Raw genomic sequence first — 23,409 nt, 5'->3', positions numbered from 1 at the left:
ACAAGAGCAATAATAATGAAAAATGACCAATTACTCATTTATTAAACTTTATGTTAGACCAATTATATTTTATTGAATTTGATATATTTTGTTAAATGTTGAGTTAGATATTTTCTATTTAATAATGTTTATATTGGTTAGTGTTTAATACATCTATTAGATTTGTGTTTTATTCAAACTTCAATCTGTTCATGTCTTTTGTTTAATATAGTAGGTTTGATTTTTGTTTTGATTTGTGTTATAATGGTTATGTTACATAATTTATCTGTAAACTATTTCAACACATGTTTTGCAATGTTTAAATTGAAAAATAAGCATAACATCAAATTCAGTGTGTAAAACACATATAATAAGACATAATTTTTGTATATTTTTACACAAAATTGGAAATCCGGTTGGACTGGCTGATCAAAACGGTCGGATCGGAACCAGTACTCAAAATGGTTTTCATCCTAGATTGGTTATGAAAACCTTGAATAAAACTATATTCTCCCAAGTGTGCTTTCTTCACTTTCCTTTATTTTCTCCCATTTTATCAGCAAACGCCAAACTCTCAACTCAGTCCTTAAAAATCTAAATTGAAGATTTCCTAATGTTCAAGTTCTTCAATAACAAATATCCATTCCATATTCTTAGGGAAATGTTGTAGGAATCTCTTTCCAAACACCAATTTGATTTCTTATTATTCCAATAATTCTCTCTCAACATTTTAAGTCCTTGTTACAACATAGCCAATTTCTTACTAGAAATTTGGCTTTTTGGCTAAGAAGAAATACATTGGTGTGAATATACCCTTCCTGAAAAAACCAAATTCATAATGGTCAATAAATATAACTCCACCTACATATTCAGCAAGAGAAACTAAATATGTCAAAATCAAAATGGTATTAGAACTTTCTTTATCAAAGTCCACATCATCTTCATGGAAAAATTGCTATATATTTTTTTTCTTTGAAAATGGGTATGAAATGAAGAGAAACAACCTACCTTCCACCTTCAACAAGAGCTTCTGCTGCTTGCTCCAAGAAAGACTGAACTCTTTGGCTACCCTCAGGAGCAAGGCCCAAGAACTCCAAGGTTCTTACCTAAACCCAGAAAAAATATTAATTACTTGCCAAAATTGATCCAAGCAATGCCTCACTTTCTTCAGCCTCACCAACCTTCATTAATATCATTGATAGAATTTTAAGCCATTTTCTCTCCTACATGTTTCCCCAATCAACCTTTAGCTTACAGAAAAAGAAGATTCCGATATATATTTAATCTTTACACCTCCCTCTCTAGTGACAGTCATACATTATACCACACAAATTTCAGAATTACAAATGATCACCAGAACCAGGTCAGGTTTTGTAGATCTTACCATGTTTCTAGTAATAAAACGACCACATGCTGTCACCCGGAAATTACTTAGTGAGAAATGATTTTTATCCAAAGCCAAATACCAAGGAAGAGGTGAGTCAGCAGCGACATCCTTCTCCCATACAACCTTGTGTATGAAAAATAATGAAATGAATGTTAAAAATCGTGTTATTTGTTTTCATAGTGGAGAAGTTAGAGTTCAGAAATGGTGAAGTCATATTGCAAGAAGCAATTCCAGCTACTAACTTCAAAGCCTGCAAGCTTCAGAGCTTCAAGGCACTCTTTTATTGATCTGATGTCAGGAAGTCCATTGCCCAACTCAACTTCAGCCTGTGTTCATATGTCAGTTTGTTAGACAGGTTATAAATGGTTACTAATAGGACAATGAGAAACATCATCACAGCACATGGCATGACCTTAATCCTTTGATGTTCTTGGTTCATGGGATCAAAGTAATCAGTAATGCACCATTCATAAGCAGCAAAACAATGACCAGGCTTCAACACTCTGTATATTTCTGAGTAGCAATCACGCTTTTTCAACCAGAGAACAAGGATTAAATATGTCAAACATTTTGATAGAAGATGCAAATACATTGCTAACTAGAACACTGAACACTATATGTCCATTGAGATTGATAGTCATGACATACCACATTTGGCGAATGGCAGGTTGCTTCTATTGCAAATATTGCATCAAATGTACTGTCCGAAAAAGGCATTTTCATGAAGTCAGCCTACATCATCATAATCAAAGCCATTATGGAACCAACATAATTAGTTGCAATGTGTATTCCATATAAGAAAGGAACACACTTTAAATAGTAGGAAAAATATTGGAAAAAACATTAAGCATAGAAGTAGTATGGTGGAAGTGAATTGCATCTACACTAGATAAGTTTAGCTGACCTTCACAAAGTTGCATCTCTGGTCCACTCCAGCATTATGATTTAGTTCCTAAGCAAGCAACACTTCCAAGCACAGTGAACAAAACGACTTGAATCATAGCAACAGACACTAACACTACCAGTAGAAAAGGTATCAATATCGCATTCATCAAACAGCAGAGTCACTCACCTCTCCCCTTGCTATTTGATACTCATTGTTGTTTACCCCTGTAATCCATGCATCACTACAAAATGCAGTTAGTATCAGTATTGCTGATGAACACCATTTTTCCATTATCCAAACCAAAAATTTATACAAAGAATTCATAGCCTAAAACTGGTAAGAATTTTTAAAGTCAGAAAATGTAAACAGAAAAGAAAAGAAAATAAAAGACAATCAATCAATCCAAAATTCTTGATCTACTTTTCAACAAATATAACTAATAAAATTTTTTCTTAATAATATGTGATACTGATGATTACATATATTTTCCTATTCCCTCCAAATATGTTCAATTTAAAATAAAACAACTCAATTTTGTGTAATTTTATTTAAAAAAAATTGCATTAATCATGTAACACAATATAGGGATCATCAACTACCTGAATCTAGCAATTTCTCTCATTGGCCCACCAATTCCACAACCCACATCTAATACCTGTCAGTAATGGAAAAATAGTTGCATCGATGGCTTGCAGCAAAAAAAGACAAGTTGCATTTTGTTGGATTAAATTCCATTTAATATTAGAGCTTCAAATGAACAGTAAATACCTTCATTCCTTTTTTCAAACATAGCTGTAGAGCAAGAAAATGCTCATGTCGCTTGATGCTTTCTCGAAGTGACTCCCCTTTCCATCTACAAAAGTGAAAGTTACACAATTCGATTCTCAATTAGCCAACTGCAGCAAAAAGTTGTGCACACATGCCTAAAAGAAGACCAAACAATTGATTGGGCATCACAAAAAGCCACTACTTACCTAGGAGCAAAATGGAAAGATTCACCCCATCCATATTCATAAAAGCTTGTCACCAGATCATAATATTTGTTGACCTGAAGTATGCAAGCCATTTATCACTCATTAATAATTATAACCCATCATTTTGATGCTTCATTTAAATACATAACATCTTAGAGAAACTCAATCAGTAACATACTAAAACAAGTACAAACCCTTATGGAAAATGGGAATCAACAAATACTTCATAAGCATAGAAATATGGTTTACTGAAAAATCATTAATCTCGAGGGACAAAATGTAAGAGTGTCAGAGCATGAATCAGCAGTAATCTAATAATCCAATTTTAAATCAATGCCGTGTTTCATCACCACTTACTCCTTTAGATAACTAGCACAATCTATTAATTGAGTAAGCAAGTTAAGGTAGATTAAATATTAAAATGAATCTAAGCTTGGAGGCAGAAAAAAAGAAAATGCGGTTACCATATCAGTGTAGTTGGCCTTCCTCTCCTCCTCATCCCCTCCATAACAAACATGATACTTCTCATACCTGCTTAAAGTTTGACACCAAAATGTATGATTACTAACGAATTTTATAGAACTTTAAGCTGCTTTTTGAAAGAAAGCTTAAAATAAAATTGAATTTTCGAACACTTTCAAAAAGCAGGAACATGGAAAACCAAAATGCAACCTTTTGAACAGAAAAAGAAGAAACAGTTGAGCTTACTTTTGCACTGCTGAAAATACTTGCTTCTTCTCAATCTTCCCTCCAACACCAGAGGCAAGATCCAATGCTCCAGATTTTGACATCTTCAAGAATCTTATTGCACTAATTTCAAGGGTTAAGCGACTATATAAATAGTCTTTCTTAAAATGGGAAATAATGCCTCTAAACGCACCGTTTTGAACATCTTTTCCTATTTTACTATTATAAATTCCTGATGTAAATGTACAGTACCTCCTTTTGATAAGAGGAGTGTGGATGGCAATGGATCCGAACTGTGATAATAAAATAACATTTAATTATGTAATAATATATAAATATATATCTAATTATATATTTAAAGTAGATACATATAATATTACTCTTTTATTATTTATATTCATATTAGAGTAATGTGTAATACTATATATATTGAATATATAAATGGCTATATACTTATGTGTATTATTATATAATTAAATGTTATTTTATCTTTAATTCAAAATTATTTAACCGTATAATGATATACGTAAATATATATTTATCTATGTATTAAAAACAAGAACTTATAATTTTATTGTAGAGCAATTTATTCTACAACCATAAAAAAAAAAAAGCTAAAAATAAACTAATAAAGGGAGATATTCAAATTCAAGATATTAATTAAAATCAGTAAAATTTTTTTTGCACAAACCTTTTTAGGTAAACATACAACGATTTTACTTTAATAAGCAAATTTACTTTTAATTCTAAAAATACCCTCCTCGACTTATTACATGATTTTCAACAATTTATTTGTGTGTATCATAGTGTATGGGTGCGTACAGGGTGCGTGGATCCGTGCAGGGTGAGTACAGGATATGTGTAGGGTGCGTAGAGTGAATACAAAGTGTGTGGATGCATATAGGGTACGTAGAGTGAGTACAAAATACGTGAATGCGTACAAGATGCGGGGTGCATAAAAGGTGCAAAGTGTAGGGTGTATAAAAAATATAAAGGGTGCGTAAATGTGTGCGTGTATATATATATATATATATTAAATATTATAATATTTAATATAATATATAAAAATAATAATAATAATAATAATAATTTTTAAATATATATTATATTATTTATATATGTATTTATTATATATATTTTTAAATATTATATTATTTATATATATATATATATAACGGAGTGCAAGAGTGCGAGGGTGCGTACGCACCCTCTTCGCACCCCCCATATTACTTTACGCACCCACGCATCTTATACGTACGCATCCACATACCCTATACTCATCTTACGTCCTTGTACTCACCCAATGTACCATGCACGCACCCACACACCCATATACTGTGATACGCATATGTAAGTTGTTAAAAGTCACGTAATAAGTCAAGGAAGATATTTTTTGAATTAAAAATAAATTTACTTATAAAAATAAAATCGTTGTACGTTTGTCTAAAAAGGTTTACGCAAAATTTTTTTTACCGATTTTAATTAATATCCCTTCAAATTCAAAACACGTTGCCACCTAATTAATAGGTCACTTTTGGTATTCGAAAATAATATAAGATGTGACATGGTTATTGGAATAGTTGTATGCAATTATTAATGTAGTATCGCAAGATTATCTTTATATTTGTATAATTATCATTCTATTTATTTAACTTCCTAGAGACAGTAACGATTATATGAAATATTATAGGGAACTATTATATATTATTGTACTCCTACCTAAAATTCACAACAATATTAACAATAAATTTATACTTACTTATATTAGGAGCAAATCACTCCTACCTCAAGAATTTTTTAAATTTCAAACTTAATTTAAAAAAAAAAAAAGCAACTTAATGGAATGTTTTATTGGATTAAGAAGAATTTGTAATTAGATTTGATTGATTTTTAACTAAATTTTATATGGTATTATAGATGAATAAGCCATGGCTAGGTTCCTTTAAGGTTAAAAGACACAGGATAAAATTGTATTATTTGGATATCCTGTAACCTCTAGAATATTAGTTAATAGCTATAAACTCCCTATAATTAGGTTATTTAATTAATTTTCATTAATTTCTTTAATATAAATGGGTATTAGTGATATGCTTTTTAAACTTTCAAGGGTAATAAGAAAAAAAGTGAAGAAGTTGTCTAATATTATAGTATGTATGGTTTAGTTTAAATTACAAAATTAAATTGAATCATGCGAAACTTAGCTTTTGTTTTGATTTAATTTTATAAAATTGTTTGATTTGGATTAAAAAGTTTTGAAAAAAGATTTTTGATTTAGGTTACAAATTTTAAATTAAACCAAATTGTATAGAAATTAATTAAAATAAGCAAAATTTTAAGGGTTTATACGTTTTGAGGCCACCCTAGAAAAGTTTTACTAAAATAAGCAAACCGTATTTTTTTTACCCTTTTTACCTTTATATTGAAAAACCAAGTAAAAATATTTTTTCTGAGAATGTGTGTCGGTTTATGGTGGTTACGATGGTGGCTAGGGATTTTACACTGAAACCCTAAATATGCCGAATTATGTATATGGATGTTTTTGAATGTTTCAAACGTTTAAAATGATGTAGTTTCGATGTTAATGAATGTCTGGAAGTGTAGCCGTTGAAAGACAAAAGTGCGCAAATTTATAGTGTCGCGTAAACTGCGCAAATTTACAGTGTCGCACAAATTACGCAAACACTGTTCACATCACAAACACTGTTCACATTGCGCAAAAGTAGATATCATAATCTGTGAACAAGATTTTTGCGCGATTTTGCAAGCGGTTTGTGCAGTTGAACAGTGTTTGCGCGATGCGAACAGTGTTTGTGTAATGTGAACAGTGTTTGCGTGGTGTGAACAGTATTTGCGCGATTTGCGCAACACTATAAATTTGCGCGACACTATAAATTTGCGTACTTTTGTCTCTCAATGACTACACTTCCAGATATCCATTAATATCGAAACTACATTATTTTAAGCGTTCGAAACATTCAAAAACATTCATATACATAATTCGACATATTTAGGGTTTCACTGTAAAATCCCTAGCCACCATCGTAATCACTATAAACCGAAACACATTCTCAGAAAAAATATTTTTACTTGGTTTTTCAACATAAGGGTAAAAAGGGTAAAAAAAATATGGTTTGCTTATTTTGATAAAACTTTTTTAGAGTGGCCTAAAAACGTATAGACGCTTAAAATTTTGCTTATTTTAATTAATTACCCCAAATTGTAACTTTTATTTATTTATTGATACAGTATAACACTTAGAGCCCTACTTTAGAAAAATGAGAATCCATTTGCAGATCCGATATCATCTCTACCCATCTCTCTCTCAACACTCCAGTCCTCCATTTTAGAGTTCCATCTTCTTTCCGTTCGCTTCGAACTCTCCATCCCGTCAAATCTGAATGTTGTGTCTTCGTCTTAGAGGTTAATCAACTTATCGGTAAGTGATTCTTCTTCCTCTTCTTTCCGATTTGTTTTTTTGTTTGGGTTTGTATTTGAATGGAAAAACTATGCATTTCAATTACATCACATTAACGAGTTTCTCTCTGTTTCTACTGTTATAAGCTACAGGGTTAGGGCTTGATGATGAATCGTTTGGGTTGTGTTTTGTATTTCTCCCCAATTTGTTTTTGTGCTGATTTGATATCGGCCGCATCCAATTGTAGAAAAATAATTGTTGGAATTGAATTATTACTTTTCAGAGCAAACTTGGTGTCTTAGTGGCGACGTTAAACTTATAGTGGAAATATTATGGCTGGATGAGGGTTGTGTTCACTGCTTTTTGTATTAGTGGACACAGTAAGGTTAAAATTGACAAGATTTTTGTGTTGCTTGATATCAAAGGACAATAACTAAGAGTTGAGATTTGTGATTTTTCCAATTGCATGCAAGAATGTGTTTACTAATAGCCCTTCTGTGTGAGAGACAGAGATAATGTTCTATGTATGTGTCTGAACAGATTTTCTAGTCTTAAAAGGCCTCATGAATGGTCTATGTATGTGTCTGAACATTAGTGCTTTGTTTGATTAATAGTGGCTTTGTGGACACGATGAGAACCATAAATAAGACTAGTTCCATTTATTAGTTAAAATCAACAAGTTTGTGTCTTTGTTTTGCTGCTGCTGTAACACCCCCAAATAATCCATTGTAATATAATTAAGCTGCATAGATTAATTCACTGTAATATGTACACAGATAATTGACTCCGACATAGCACCTTGAGCACATCGGAATCTGATCATAATACTGAATATGTAGCTTTAATTTCTGCATTAGCTTACTAATTTGTTTATCAGTAATGCTATAATTACAATCATTAACAAACGCAACCCATACCTAGTTTATTCATTTAATCCTTGTTTGATTTTCTATCTTTATGGAGATGTTCTTTTACTGTTGATGGTGGATTTATGTAAGATTTGAAAATTTTAGTAATTGAAGGTTTTGCAACTTCAAGCAATGTGTATATAATTTGGATATATTGATTTGTCTTTTTGACAATTCTTGGAATTATAGAGAAAAATGACAAAATTTATTTTTTAACTTGTTTATTTATCTATCTTTTGCTTAGCTATCTCTGCTCTGAATAGTACTTTATTATATTATTTTTCTTCATGACTTTTAATATATTTGACCCGTAAATCAAATCGGACGAAATCGTATTTTTTCAGTTTAGTTTGGTTTGGTTTAAAATCTAGAATGGTTTGGTTTGGTTTCTTTTGAAATTCTTTTCAAACGTTTTTTCAGTTTAATTTGAAAATTGTATTAAATTGTATCAAACCTGACTGTACACACCCTAGTTGCAAATATTAGAAAAATATGAGAAGTATTTTGATATTAATCATTGTAAGACTGTTTTAAATGGTTATTGTGGACTCTTTCTTATAAATGATTAATTTTTTTCAAAAAATTGTCATTGTAGGATTGCTAATTAAAATGGCTGGTTATGCATTGATTCGTTACCAAGGAGAATGGATTCAGGGTGATGACAACACAATGAAATATGTTGGAGGATCTAAAAAATTGATTAAAATTCCTTCTGAAACAAAATTTGAGGGATTTATTCAGCTTTTGAAGGAGTTTTGCGGTCTTGATCCAATGAAATACTATCTTCAACTATCTATGAAGCCAAGAAAAATTGAGTTCGACTGTCCTATACAGATCCAAAATGATGAAGATGTCCAGGGTCTTATTGATATGTCTCAATACTTACAGGAATGTATTCCTGTTTTTGTTACATGTACCCCAATTGAAGGACAAGAAGAAGAAGAAGAAGAAAAAAAAGAAGAAGAAAAAGAAGAAGTAGAAGAAGAAGAAGTAGAAGAAGAAGAAATTAGTGGAGTGAAAAAAAAATATAATTTGGAAAACTTGATTGATTTCAATAATGACGCATTGTATATTGCAAACTCATGGACTCATGGAGAGAAAGATAAGGTTCCCGACTGGGGTGACTTTGATGGAAATGACATGACTGATATTTCTTTTGAAGAGGCAAAGTCTGAGCATAAACCACCTATTACCGAGGGTATGAACAGTTTGCAGCTTGAAGATCTTATTTTGGGTGGTGAAAGTTATTCTAGGTCGTTTTTAGATAATGTCCCCACTGATCCGTTTAGGTGGCTTTCTGATTTTTCTCCACACCCATCAACATCATCAAGTGGTACCAGATCAATCCGAGAAGAGAATGCTATAAAACTTGGTGATATTTTTCATAATAAAGAACAATTGAAAGATGTTATGAAGCAATTTGCCCTTCAGAAAGGATTTCAATACACGATAAACAAATCTGACACAAAGCGATGGAATATTAGGTGCAAAGCTAAAAACTGTCAGTGGTATATATCTGCATCCAAATCCAAGGTCGGTGAAGTATTTCAAATCATTAAAATGAATTCAACCCACACATGTTCAGTTGATCAAAAAGTGTCACATCAACGACAAGTTGGGACCGGAGTTTTAGGTCAATTAATAAGGTCAAAGTATGTGTTGATTGATCGAATTTATCGACCTAAAGAAATAATTGTGGACATCGCCGACCGGTATAAAATTGACATTTCATATTCACAGGCTTGGCGGGCAAGAAATTGGGCTTTAAATTCACTGAAGGGCTCACCGGAAGAGTCATTTATGCTATTACCAGATTATTGTTATAATTTACAGCGTAGTAATCCGGGAACCGTTACTGCTATTGAAACGGACGATGCCCATCGATTTAAATATTTTTTTATGGCATTAGGATGTTCTATTTGTGCATTTAGAAAATATCTTCGACCTGTTATTTGCATTGACGCTGCTTTCCTTAAAAGTCAATATCTAGGTCATTTATTTTTTGCGGTGGGCCGTGATGGTAATAATCAGATATATCCTATTGGTTTTGGTGTTGGTAAAAAGGAAGATCACGATACATGGTGTTGGTTTCTCAGAAAGATTAAAGAATGCATCCATGAGATCCCCGAGTTGGTGATAATCTCGGATCGACATCATGCTATATACTCTGCAATGGTTGAAGTCTTTCCAAATGTCCATCATGAATATTGTTGTCATCACCTTTTGTGTAACATGCGGGCAAAGTACAAACAAAACTCAAAGGTAACGTGTTTAAACATGTATATAATTTTTATCCTGTTTAATATTTTATAAATTTTGATAATAAAGTTCTCATATTATTTATTACCTTGCAGGTTGTTGGTGCATATTGGAAAGCTGCGAAATCATATACAGAAACAAATTTTAAGGCTATGATGCAATCTCTTGATACGATGAACCCTCAAGCTGGGGCTTATCTACGTGAGGTCGGATTTGAACGATGGAGCAGAGCACATTTTTCGGAGCATCGGTACAATATAATGACAACTAATATTGCAGAGTCATTTAATGACTTTGTCAAACATGCACGGGGTCTGCCTATCACGATGCTCGCCGAGTTCATTCGCGGCACCTTGCAACGATGGTTTTATGAGAGGAGAAACCATGCAAGTATGTACCCAGTTGTTAATAATTATGCATTTGAACATGTATTTTTTCCCTTGTGTTTGTTATTAGTAGATATGTTGTTAATATTTTTTCAAATTACAGATAAATGCCCCAATTTTGTCACCCCTTGGATGGAGGAGAAGATAAGTCGTCGTTTGTCAAAGTCTGCGCGCTTGAAAGTTCGGTCAATTACACCTCATCGGTATCAGGTTATTGCTTTTGGTGGATACATGGGTATTGTGGACTCCGATGAAATGTCTTGTACGTGCAAAAAATTTCAACTTTCACATATTCCGTGCGAGCATGTTGTTGCTGTTACCAGATACATGAGTTTCACAAATGTCAATACATGGGTTCATCCATTCTTCCAAACTGAGTTTTACCGTGCAATATATGAGAAATCTGTCAATCCTCTTGGAAATCAATTAGAATGGTTATATGCACCAGAAGAAAGAGTTATCTTACCCCCGGTTTTTGATAGTTGACGATTGGGTCACCCTTTTAATAGAAATCGATGTTCTTCATAAGGGGAAAATGTTATACCGAGGATTCGTAATCGTTGTAAGGAACTAGGGCATGTCTAAGCCCAATACAAAAGCCAGCACCAAAGTCATACCCAAAAGAGGTATTTTTGTGTAATCCTAACTGTTTTGGATAATTTTACTTAAACCCTCTTAATTTAAGGTATTGAATATTATTCCCCTTTTAAGTTACAAATTTCAAATTAAACCAAATTGTAACTCATATTTATTTATTTCTAAGTGAGCTTTCATTTAGTACTTGATATTTTATTTCTAAGTTCAAATTTATTATTATTATTTTTTGTACCATATAATTGTAATATTGTATTAAAGCTGTAAAATCTGTCTAGTGATAAATAAATGGTGTGAACAATTAGCAATACTTTGTATGCTTAGTACGTTGAACACTATTATTGTTTCACATAATGTCTCTGCATTTTTGTGAACTTGACATATATTCACAGAGAATGGGAGGAGTGGAACTTTTGTTATAGGCAATGATCATTTCCCAGTATCTCTATTAGATCTTCCTTCTGTTGTGGAATCATACAAAACCTATGATGACAGTGCTCTGGTTAAAGCTGCAGACATTGGTCAGGTAGTGTTCGTGGTTTGTAAACATGAGTCTATCTGTTTTAATGCAATTATTTGAAGTATTTCTGTTGTGCAGATGATTATGGTTAGAGAACCAGGTGATTCTGCCCCAGATGTGGTGGAGCACAGACATGGTATCACCCCTCCTATGAGGGATGCTCGAAAACGTAGATTCCGGAGGGAGCCAAACCTAAATGTACGAATTGCCTCAATACTTCTCAAATTATGATCTTTTTTCTGTTAGGAACCAGAAGAGAAAAAAAAAAATTTTTGTCTCATGCATGAGAACTTTAATTTGACTTCCAAATGTTGTCTTATTAGAAATGTCTGTGGCCTGAATGAAGACGTTCAGAAAGATAGTGATTGCAAGCAATAAAAGTAGTGGTCATGCATTATATAGTTTCTGATTACCAACATAAAGTGACAGATAATCAAGTTGCTTGAGCTTGAATATTGTTTAAGTGCTTTTCTCTCTTGGTTCTATTCTAACCAATTATTTTAGCTCATATCACTGTTGTTTCCTGTTGCAGCCTGAGCTTGTACAGCGTGTTGAGAAAGATTTGTTAAACATCATGAGCGCGGAACAATCGAAAATGCAGATATCCTTTAATATTATAAATGAAATATCAGAATTGTCTTTTAGCCCAGAAAAAGAAAAAAACAAACTCATTTTATTCGAGTCATTTTAGATTTCTGAAAGTCAGTGTCACTATGAACACTGTTGGCTTCTGTTGATTCCATGTAACTTTAAATCTTATTACAATTCAATATGTTCATTATATGGACAACAAATGAATTTATAGCAGATTCTGTTGGGTAGCTCCTGCCTGTTTCTTGTATCAGTTGTACTAATGACACCATGTGACTTTTGAGGAAGAATGTATATATTTATTTTTAAATATAGGCATCTTATAATTTCCTGAAATCATACTTGATGAAGTTGTTGATCTATGCCTTTAATTGCAAAGACAGGTGAATGTTTTCCTTAGCTTTATCCTCTTGGTGTGATTTGAAGAGGTGTCAAGTGAGTCAAGTTGTTCAATAACCCATTGTTGAGTACAGCCTAGATTTGTCCCCTGTTGCATTATAATTGATTTAGTTTTCGATGGCTGGGAAAGTTTTGTTCTCAATATCTTTTTTGGTTACTAATTTTTTAGAACAGTCTTATTGTTGTAGGAATGTAAAGCAGATAACTGGAAATGGAGGTCAATATATCTTACCCATTTGCTGGGTACAGTTATGTCGAGACTGGCTTAGAATCAGTCATAGTTAAATCTGACATGTGAATACAATTATATATTTGAAACAATGATTAAAATACATCAATTATATATCATTTAAACAACAATTATGAATCATATAATTAATAAAACTAAATAAAAGTTTATTAAGATCTTAATCTTTTACCTTTTTTGGATGAACCTTGTGGGGCAAGAGTTTACGACTAGTGTTGGGTTGTTACATTGGGTTCAAACATGCGTTGGTTCCTTATAACGACTGTAAATCTTAGGTGTAACATTTTTCATCTTTAAGGAAAACAACGTCAATGCAAATAACAAGTCAAAGATATTTTCTAAATGTACGAACAAAATACACTAATGATATGAAAAAAATACTTAAATCGATGGCATCATTCATTTTAATAGTGGTAACGGTTCTCGGATTAGTACGCTGTAAATTATAGCAATACTCTGGTAAGAGCATAAATGATTCTTTCGGTAAACTCATCAATAAATTTAAAGCCCAATTTGTTGCTTGTCAAACTTGTGAATATGAAATGTCAATTTTATATCGATCAGCGATGTCCACAATTATTTCTTTAGGCCGATAAATTCAATCAATCAACACAATCTTTAACCTCATTAACTGACATAAAGCTCGGGTCTTAGCTTATCTGTGATGTGACATTATTTGATCAACTGAATATATGTGGGTTGAATTCATTTGACTGATTTGAAACACTTCACTGACTTTGGATTTGGTTACATGCATATACCATTGATAGTTTTCAGCCTTGCACTATCAAAGTTTTTGACCTTGTATTGAAATCCTTTCAGTAGGGTAAATTACTTCATAACATCTTTTAACTACTATTTATTATGAAAAATATCATCAAGTTTTACAACATTCTCTTTTCGGATCGATCTTGTACCACCTGATGATGTTAACGACTATGGAGAAAAATCAGGAACCATCTGAATGGATCAGTGGGGATATTGTCATAAACTAGAATAATTTCCACTACCCACAACAGGATCTTGAAGCTGCGAACTGTTAATACCCTTAGTAATAGGTGGCTTATGCTCGGACTCTGCCTCTTTAAAAAAAAAATCAATCATGTCATTTTCATCAAAATCATTCCAATCGGAAACCTTATTTTTCTTTCTATGGGCCCATGAGTTTGTAATATACAATGTGTTATTTCTAAAATCAATCAAGTTTTTCAAATCATATTTTTTTTCACTTCACTAATTTCTTCTTCTTCTTCCTATCTTTTAATTGGGGTACATATAACAAAAGCAAGAATACATTCCTATAAGTATTGAGACATATCAATAAAACTCTGAACATCTTCATCATTTTGGATCTGTATGGGACAATCGAACTCAATTTTTTTTGGCTTCATTGATAGTTGAAGGTAGTATTTCATTTGATCAAAACCACAAGAGTCCTTCAAAAGCTGAATAAATCTTTAAAATGTTGTTCCAGAAAGAATTTTAATCAATAGTTTAGCTCCTTCAATATATTTCATTGTGTTGTCATCACCTTGAATCTATTCTCTTTGGTAACAAACCGATACATAACCAGCCGTTTTAATTATCAATCTTACAATGACAAATTTTTGGAAAAAAATTAATCATTTCTAATAAAAAGACCACAATAACTATTTAAAACAATCTTACAATGATTAATATCAAATTTTTTTTAATATTTCATTTAATCCCTTATGAGTATCTAATATTTCATTTAACACACTTGTATGTTGTATTGTATCAAAATATATCTATCTATTTTTAATGTTTTATTTAAAATATTCTTACAATGTTTAATATCAAAATACTTTCATATCTTTTTATTGGATCTAATCTACCCATGATAGGTTGACTCAATCTATTAGAGTTAAAAAACAAAATTAACCCTCTTATATATGAGAATTACCCTTTTACCCTTGATAGTTATTGAAACTAACTATCACTCTCCATTTTAATATAAATACGCGTAACTTTTATTTGGGATACAACTTTTTACGTAAAAATTATAAAACTCCTTTTTCTCTCCAATACTCTGTTATCTGGAAGAAATTTTACAGAAAACAAGTAAGTAAATCCAACATAGTGTATTGTGGATTTCATCATAAGTGCATTGTAGCACCAATCATCACCAAAACAAGTAATTAAATGTTTTTCCTATGATCCTAGATTTGTGTAATTTCCGCTTACACTTTTAAACATTTTATTTACCCCCATAATTATCTAATCTTTAATTGTACACCCTTGTATGTTGTCTTGTATGAAAATATATCTATCTATTTTTAACATATATTATAAAACCGTCTTACAATGTTTAATATTAAAATACCCTCATATTTTTCTAACATTTCATTTTCTCCTTATAATTATTTAACATTTTATTTAACACTCTTCTCTATTGTCTTGTATCAAAATGCGTTTATCTATTTTTAACATGTTATTTAAATCTTTCATATATTATGTAATTTCAATATAACTCCATATTTTTGTATCATTTCATTTAGCCCCCTATATTTATCTAACATTTCATTTAACACCTTTGTATATTGTCTTGTATCAAAATATATGTATCTATTCTTAACACGTTATTTAAATTCGTCATATATTGTGTAATATCAAAATATCTCATATATTTTTCTTAATTTTATTTTATCCCTATAATTATCTAACATTTCATTTAACATCCTTGAATGTTGTATTATATCAAAATGCATCTATCTATTCCTAACATTTTATTTAAAATGTTCTTACAATGTTTAATATCAAATACTTCTCATATTTTTTAACAATTCATTTAGCCCTCCATAATTATCTAACACTTCATTTAACACCCTTTTATATTGTCTTCTATCAGAATATATCTATCTATTCTTAATATGTTATTTAAATTCTTTATATATTGTATAATATCAAAATGTCCCTATATTTTTTTAATATTTTATTTAACCCCTAAATTATTATCTTATATTCGAATACCCTATTTACATGAGATGCAAACTAAATTTAACAAATAAAATTAAATTTTGAGTTAAAATTCGTATAAATACTTTTTTGTATAAACTTATTTTTTTCGATTCGAATTAAAAAATATAAACTTTTTTCTTCTGAATGAATCCGTAGTAATTGATTTTGAGTAAAAATGAGAATAAAAGTGAGTGTTTGAGTTAGACCTGGCCACGATTCATGAACCAGCTGTTTTGGTTCGAAATCGCCTATTCACGGTTCGAAAAATTAAAGACCCTAAACCAAAACCGTAATAGGATGGTTCGTTCACGGTTCGGAATCGACGGTTCTGGTTCATGACCCCGGTTCATGAACCGATGGTTTCGATTCGGAACCGATGGTTTCGGTTCGAAACCGACATTGAACCGTCAATTCTAATACATGATCTTGATTTAATTTTTAAATTATTAATTACAATAATTGAAAATTAAAAGAAAAGCTTGGATTTAATTTTTCAATTAAGCTTCTTACGTATCTTCTTGAGGTTTAGAAGAATTAAAGCATATGTAGTTCTTTTACCTTTGCATAATAAAAAATAAATTATATGATTAATTATGAAAGATAATAAAATAAATAAATAAAATTAATTATAGGAATAAATTTTATAATTAATTATGAATTGTATAATAAAAATATAAATTGAAATGAATAAAAAATAAAGAAAGAATTTGATTGAAAGATTGAGAGAGTATTAAAAATTGAAAGAATGAGAATGAGAGAGTTTGAAAGATTTAGTGTGGAAGAGTTGAGAGATTGAATGGATATATATAGGAAAAAATTTTATAAAAAATTTTAAAAAAAGATGGGGTGAAACAAAATTTATAAAAAATTTAAATCTTTTGTAACGGACCAACCCCCTGCAAAAGATTTTGAAATATGCAGGGGCTCCCCTGCATATTTGTAGGGAACCGTTGGTTCCTTTGTTTTTTTAATTAAAAAAATAAAAAAATTCAAAAAAAATAAAATTACCGATTTAGAAACCCTAAACCGTCGGTTCATAAATCGGGTGTGAACCAGCTGTTTATGGTTTCAAATTATATAAACCGGAACTGAACCGTCAAAATACGATTCCTGTTCCTGTTTAGTCTGGTTTTGGTTCTTTCGGTTCTGGTTCCGGTTTTATTTGAATCGGTTTCGGTCCTGTTCACAGACCAAACCGGCCCGTGGCTAGATCTAGTTTGAATGATATGAAAAGTATATTTAATAAGAGTGAGAGAAAGAGTTTATATAGATGTGATGAAAGATAATTTTGGTATTTTAAAAAAAATTTAGAGTATTTTTATTTGAAAATAGGAAAAATACGTATTTTTACTTAATAATAGGAAAAATTGAGTGTTTTTGTTTAATAAACGGGTAAAACAGGAATTTAATATAATTTCCCTTAAAAAAAAAAAGAGAATCCATTTGCATGTCCGATATCATCTCTACCCGTCTCTCTCTCAACATCCGCAGCCTCCCGACCTTGCCGTCCAGTCCTCCATTTCAGAGTTCTATCTTCTTTCCGTCCACTTCGAACTCCATCCCGTCAAATCTGAATGTTGTGTCTTCGTCTTAGAGGCTTAGCAACTTATCGGTCAGTGATTCTTCTTCCTCTTCTTTCCGATTTGTTTTTTTGTTTGGGTTTGTATTTGAATGGAAAAACTATGCATTGCCATTACATCAGATTAAAGAGTTTCGCTCCGTTTCTACTGTTATGAGCTACAGGGTTAGGGCATGATAATGAATCGTTTGGGTTGTGTTTTGTATTTCTCCCTAATTTGTTTTTGTGCTGATTTGATTTCGACCACATCCAATTCTAGAAAAATAATTGTTGGAATTGAATTATTATTTTTCAGAGCAAACTTGGTGTCTTAGTGACGACGTTAAACTTATAGCGGAAATATTATGGCTGGATGAGTGTTGTGTTTACTGGTTTTTGTATTAGTGGACACAGTAAGGTTAAAGTTGACAAGATTTTTGTGTTGCTTGATATCAAAGGACAATAACTAAGAGTTGAGACTTGTGATTTTTCCAATTGCATGCAAGAATGTGTTTACTAATAGCCCTTCTGTGTGAGAGACAAAGATAATGTTCTATGTATGTGTCTGAACAGATTTTCTAGTCTTAAAGGCCTCATGAATGGTCTGTATATGTGTCTGAACATGAGTGCTTTGTTTGATTAATAGTGGCTTTGTGGACCCTATGAGAGCCATAAATTAGACTAGTTCCATTAATTAATTAAAATTGACAAGTTTGTGTCTTTGTTTTGCTGCTGCTGTAACACCCCCAAATAATATATTATAATATAATTAAGCCGCATAGATTAATTCACTGTAATATGTACATAGATAATTGACTCCGACATAGCACCTTGAGCACATCGGAATCTGATCATAATACTGACTATGTAGCTTTAATTTCTGCATTAGCTTACTAATGTGTTTATCAATAATGCTATAATTACAATCATTAACAAACGCAACCCATACCTAGTTTATTCATTTAATCATTGTTTGATTTTGTATCTTTATGCAGATGTTCTTTTACTATTGATGGTGGATTTATGTAAGATTTGAAAATTTTAGCAATTGAAGGTTTTGCAACTTCAAGCAATGTGTATATAATTTGGATATATTGATTTGTCTTTTTGACAATTCTTGGAATTATAGAGAAAAATGACAAAATTTATTTTTTAACTTGTTTATTTATCTATCTTTTGCTTAGCTATCTCTGCTCTGAATAGTACTTTATTATATTATTTTTCTTCATGGCTTTTAATATGTTTGAGGTTCAAACCATAAACCAAACTGGATTTTTTTAGCTTAGTTTGAAAAATGTCTTAAACTGCACCAGACCGGACCATGCGCACCCCTAATTGCAATACCTTTTTTTTTTTTTTTCCAGACTTCTAGTATTTTATAACCCATAATTGATCTTTGGCCCTTGTTTTTGTTTTTCACTCTTTCATTGATTGAAGATCTTGAATTGGGTTTTTTTTTGTGGATTTTTGTATTTATTAGAGGTGTAAACATTTATGGGTATTGAATATCAATGGAGGAGCAATTCATTCTCAGAGTTCCCCCTTCTGTTGCTGAGAGAATTGAACGTCTTTTGAATGAAGACCCTTCTTCTGGGGAAGACAAGTCTTTAGATTTGTCTTTTTCTGGTGAGAACTTGCTTTGTTTTTTTGAAATTTCTTGAGTTTTATTGTTAATTTGGCCTTTCAATTTCTGATTTTATTAATAGTATTTATAAGGTTATACCTGCACATGCTTCACTTTCAAGTTCAGAATTTTGAACATTAAAGTTTATAAATCTTGAAGGAATATGTTTATTTATTGGTTAATTTTTATCAGTATGAGGTTTGATATTTGGTGTTGAAATTGGACATCTGATCATGTGATTTTCGTCAGTCATTCTATGATTTTGTTGCAGTATAATGCTTAGATAAGTATAAAATGGTTTTTATGTTTTTCCATTTCAATAAGCCCTAATTGTTCATCCACTTCCAGTGGTCTAAAACTGTCTGATTTTCTACCATATTGTTTCGTTTTTCTTTCACTAAATTGCTATCTGATTTTCAGTAGTGTTTTTATGTGAGAGCATCCAAAATTCTCTGTTAATATCAATGGAAAGCATGTATTATGTCAATTTATATTTTGCCTTCTCATTCCTTTGGATGATCAAAAGTGAGGGATATTTTCACTGGCATCAATGCTGTTAATCCTTCTTAAATTTCACACAACCGTCTTGTTTTCTGAAAAGATAATGTGGTTTTAATAGAACCTTGTATACAATTCTTGTATAGGATTTTCTTATCTTTGCAGGTAGAAAAGAAATTTGTAATATGGCTTTGAAGTTAGGGGACCTGAGGCAGTTGCTCTCTTGCTATTGCTCTTCATCTCCCCTGTCTGTTTTTGTGTTTTTGTTTTTGTTTTGTGTCTATGTGAGCTTTCATTTAGTACTTGATATTTTATTTCTAAGTTCAAATTTATTATTATTATTTTTGTAATATTGTATTAAAGCTGTAAAATCTGTCTAGCGATAAATAAATGGTGTGAACAATTAGCAATACTCTGTATGCTTAGTACGTTGAACACTGTTATTGTTTCACATAATGTCTTTGCATTTTTGTGAACTTGACAAATATGCACAGAAAATGGGAGGAGTGGAACTTTTGTTATAGGCAATGATCATTTCCCAGTATCTCTATTAGATCTTCCTTCTGTTGTGGAATCATACAAAACCTATGATGACAGTGCTCTGGTTAAAACTGCAGACATTGGTCAGGTAGTGTTCGTGGTTCGTAAACATAAGTCCATCGGTTTTAATGCAATTATTTGAAATGTTTCTGTTGTGCAGATGATTATGGTTAGAGAAGCAGGTGATTCTGCTCCAGATGTGGTGGAGTACAGACATGGTATCACCCCTCCAATGAGGGATGCTCGAAAACGTAGATTCCGGAGGGAGCCAGACCTAAATGTACAAATTGCCTCAATACTTCTCAAACATTTGTTCATTTATGATCTTTTTTCTGTTAGGAACCAGAAGTTAAAAAAAAAAAATATTTTGTCTCATGCAAGAGAACTTTAATTTGACTACTAAATGTTCTCTTATTAGAAATGTCTGTGGCCTGAATGAAGCCGTTCAAAAAGAAAGTGATTGCAAGCAATAAGAATAGTGTTCATGCATTATATAGTTTCTGATTACCAACATAAAGTGACAGATAATCAAGTTGCTTGAGCTTGAGTATTGTTTAAGTGCTTTTCTTTCTCTTTTGGTTCTATTCAATCCAATTATTTTAGCTCATATCACTGTTGTTTCCTTTTGCAGCCTGAGCTTGTACAGCGTGTTGAGAAAGATTTGTTGAACATCATGAGCGGTGGAACAATCGAAAATGCAGATATCCTTTAATATTATAAATGAAATATCAGAATTGTCTTCTAGCCCAGAAAAAGAAGAAAACAAACTCATTTTATTCTAGTAATTTGTAGATTTCTGAAAGTCAGTGTCACTATGAACACAGAAACATGCCTAGATATTAGGTGGAACTCTGAATTTAACATGTTCAACTGGACCTAAAATTTATTTCTTCTGTATTTTGTTGGATTAGAGGAAGCAGCTTTATTCTTTGGTAGATCCAATTGATAGGCAGTACATTATTTTGCTGAAATTTGAAATTTTCACTGGATGAACTGTTTTTGAATGATTTAAGCATGCATCATTGCATGAATGTGTCACACTCAAACAGGTAATAGAAAGAATATGGAGGTTTTGAGGAATTCTGCTTATGTTTATAGCTTTTGAGTATCTTTTTGAATTGAATGTTGAGATTGTATGATTGATGACTTGGATATTCCTTGACAAAATGGTTTACATCCTGAAGTGAATGACCAAGAGGAAGATGCTGACGGAAATGCATGTAATGCAAACAAGAAAGTTGCACCTATTCCTGCACCAAAGGAGGTTGATGTTGCTGAGGCTGAAGCTAACACTGGGGTGCCGGAAAGAAGTGATTCTGAGGAGTCTGATGATTCCATGTAACTTTAAATCTTATTACAATTCAATATGTTCATCATATGCACAACAAATAAATTTAAAGCAGATTCTGTTGTGCAGTTCCTGCCTGTTTCTTGTATCAGTTGTACTAATGACACCAGGTAACTTTTGAGGAAGAATGTATATATTTATCTTTAATTATAGGCATCTTATAATTTCCTGAAATCATACTTGATGAAGTTGTTGATCTATGCCTTTAATTGCAAAGACAGGTGAATGTTTTCCTTAGCTTTATCCTCTTGGTGTAATTTGAAGAGGTGTTAAGTGAGTCAGGTTTTTCAATAACCCATTGTTGAGTACAGCCTAGATTTGTCCCCTGTTGCATTATAATTGATTTAGTTTTTGATGGATGGGAAAGTTTTGTTCTCAATATTTTTTTTGTTACTAATTTTTGAGAATGGTCTTATTGTTGTAAGAATGTAAACCAGATAAGTGGAAATGGGGGTCAATATGTCTTGCCTATTTGCTGAGTACAGTTATGTTGAAACTGGCTTAGAATCAGTCATAGTTAAATCCATCAGTTTTGGAGATGAGGAAGTAAGAACTCTGGTTCGGTCCATTAGTTTCAAGAGTGAGATATGTAACCAACAATATTGAAATCTTTGGGTGCCGGAAAGATGATAAAGGAAGGATCTGTTAGCTTTAAAGAAAGTGAATAGGAGGTGATGATCTCCTGTACATCTTCTTTGACTGACAAAAAGAATGATGAATCTAGGTGTAACTATTCTCCAATATGGGATAATTCTGTGGAAACAGTCCAGCAGTAGCCAGTTTTGGATCCCTGCAATTCCAAACATCAAGCTGCAATAAAATTACAGAAGGTGTACAAAAATTTGAGAACCAGAAGGAAGCTTGCAGATTGTGCTGGGCTTGTTGAGCAAAGCTGGTGCGTTCCCGTGCTCTGGATCTCCACTTATGTGTCTGTTTTCATGTTTTTGTTTTGTATGTATGTGAGCTATCATTTAGTACTTGATATTTTATTTCTAAGTTCATGTGAGCTATCATCAGTAGGTTTTCACATAATGTCTTTGCATTTTTTTTGTGAAGTTGACATATATTTACGGAGAATGGGAGGAGTGGAACTTTTGTTATAGGCAATGATCATTTCCCAGATCTTCCTTCTGTTGTGGAATCATACAATACCTATGATGACAGTGCTCTGGTTAAAATTGCCGACATTGGTCAGGTAGTGTTCCTTGTGAAAATCTGTGAGTCCATCAGTTGCAATTATATGAACTGGTTCTGTTGTGCAGATGATTAAGGTGATTCTACCCCAGATGTGGAGTATAGACATGGTATCAACCCCCTCCTATGACCAATCGAGTGAGTTGGTAGAAATTAATAATAAATGTTTTTCCAAGAAAATAGAAGTAAATAAATAAGTTTCATCTCCTCCTTGCTTGTAAATCTCAATAAACTTCTATTAAAATTTATTACCTACATCTCAAAAATAGAGTCAAAGTCTCTCTCTTAATTAAGAAGATTAATCACTTTAATTAAAATAATTGGGGACGTTAAAACTCAAAATTTTTTCTACAATAACTAGCTTCTGCCAAGGGAATTGGGCGTCGTATGTTTGTATTTCTTCAAATATAACATGGAGATTTGATATTAATTCAGT

At 31.8% G+C, this 23,409-nt stretch overlaps 4 protein-coding genes across 5 annotated transcripts; 3 read left to right on the top strand and 1 right to left on the bottom strand.

Annotated features, from left to right (window-relative positions):
* Nucleotides 1–303: 303 nt before the first annotated feature.
* On the bottom strand, nucleotides 304–4,055 carry LOC123197557 (cycloartenol-C-24-methyltransferase-like). Its single transcript, XM_044611874.1, has 13 exons — nucleotides 3,935–4,055; nucleotides 3,691–3,757; nucleotides 3,227–3,300; nucleotides 3,021–3,105; nucleotides 2,852–2,907; nucleotides 2,439–2,493; nucleotides 2,271–2,318; nucleotides 2,015–2,098; nucleotides 1,779–1,895; nucleotides 1,609–1,692; nucleotides 1,364–1,489; nucleotides 988–1,085; nucleotides 304–797 (listed from the first exon to the last, which is right to left on the bottom strand). The coding sequence occupies exons 1-13, from the start codon at nucleotides 4,015–4,017 to the stop codon at nucleotides 743–745; spliced, it is 1,032 nt and encodes a 343-aa protein (XP_044467809.1). The 5' UTR covers nucleotides 4,018–4,055; the 3' UTR covers nucleotides 304–742.
* A 5,204-nt stretch (nucleotides 4,056–9,259) lies between these two features.
* On the top strand, nucleotides 9,260–11,792 carry LOC123197816. The gene is made up of 3 exons (XM_044612230.1): nucleotides 9,260–10,498; nucleotides 10,591–10,885; nucleotides 10,985–11,792. Exons 1-3 carry the CDS (start codon nucleotides 9,377–9,379, stop codon nucleotides 11,365–11,367), a joined length of 1,800 nt encoding a protein of 599 aa, XP_044468165.1. The 5' UTR covers nucleotides 9,260–9,376; the 3' UTR covers nucleotides 11,368–11,792.
* Nucleotides 11,459–12,816, top strand: LOC123197818 (transcription initiation factor TFIID subunit 7-like). The gene is given in 5 exon segments (XM_044612234.1): nucleotides 11,459–11,507; nucleotides 11,868–12,001; nucleotides 12,074–12,193; nucleotides 12,528–12,573; nucleotides 12,576–12,816. Coding segments are annotated over 5 exon segments (381 nt in total). The 3' UTR covers nucleotides 12,608–12,816.
* A 4,814-nt stretch (nucleotides 12,817–17,630) lies between these two features.
* Nucleotides 17,631–21,953, top strand: LOC123197817 (transcription initiation factor TFIID subunit 7-like). 2 transcript variants are annotated; one of them, XM_044612233.1, is made up of 7 exons: nucleotides 17,631–17,823; nucleotides 18,765–18,794; nucleotides 19,250–19,395; nucleotides 20,386–20,519; nucleotides 20,592–20,711; nucleotides 21,063–21,132; nucleotides 21,607–21,953. In XM_044612233.1, the coding sequence occupies exons 3-7, from the start codon at nucleotides 19,281–19,283 to the stop codon at nucleotides 21,771–21,773; spliced, it is 606 nt and encodes a 201-aa protein (XP_044468168.1). In that variant the 5' UTR covers nucleotides 17,631–17,823; nucleotides 18,765–18,794; nucleotides 19,250–19,280; the 3' UTR covers nucleotides 21,774–21,953. The 2 variants fall into 2 exon arrangements, with proteins under 2 accessions (XP_044468168.1, XP_044468166.1); XM_044612231.1 differs by lacking the exon at nucleotides 18,765–18,794 and having other exon boundaries at nucleotides 17,632–17,823.
* The last annotated feature ends 1,456 nt before the right edge of the window (nucleotides 21,954–23,409 follow it).

Source organism: Mangifera indica, chromosome 15 (genome assembly GCF_011075055.1).
Source record: "Mangifera indica cultivar Alphonso chromosome 15, CATAS_Mindica_2.1, whole genome shotgun sequence".
Lineage (NCBI taxonomy): Eukaryota > Viridiplantae > Streptophyta > Magnoliopsida > Sapindales > Anacardiaceae > Mangifera > Mangifera indica.
The sequence above is the reverse complement of the archived record's forward strand: the minus strand, read 5'-3'. Positions and strand labels throughout refer to the sequence as shown.

Bases quoted from the DNA above. Each gene is read 5' to 3' on its own strand.
- LOC123197557 (XM_044611874.1), bottom strand. From the start codon at position 4,017: ATGTCAAAATCTGGAGCATTGGATCTTGCCTCTGGTGTTGGAGGGAAG. The intron at 2,908-3,020 runs GTATTTACTGTT...CATTACTGACAG, and splicing joins GTTTGAAAAAAGGAATGAAG to GTATTAGATGTGGGTTGTGG. The intron at 2,319-2,438 runs GTGAGTGACTCT...TTGCTTGCTTAG, and splicing joins ATCAAATAGCAAGGGGAGAG to GAACTAAATCATAATGCTGG.
- LOC123197817 (XM_044612233.1), top strand. From the start codon at position 19,281: ATGGAGGAGCAATTCATTCTCAGAGTTCCCCCTTCTGTTGCTGAGAGA. The intron at 20,712-21,062 runs GTACAAATTGCC...TTCCTTTTGCAG, and splicing joins GGAGGGAGCCAGACCTAAAT to CCTGAGCTTGTACAGCGTGT. The intron at 21,133-21,606 runs ATATCCTTTAAT...AAAATGGTTTAC, and splicing joins TGGAACAATCGAAAATGCAG to ATCCTGAAGTGAATGACCAA.
- LOC123197816 (XM_044612230.1), top strand. From the start codon at position 9,377: ATGACTGATATTTCTTTTGAAGAGGCAAAGTCTGAGCATAAACCACCT. The intron at 10,499-10,590 runs GTAACGTGTTTA...ATTACCTTGCAG, and splicing joins AGTACAAACAAAACTCAAAG to GTTGTTGGTGCATATTGGAA. The intron at 10,886-10,984 runs GTATGTACCCAG...TTCAAATTACAG, and splicing joins TGAGAGGAGAAACCATGCAA to ATAAATGCCCCAATTTTGTC.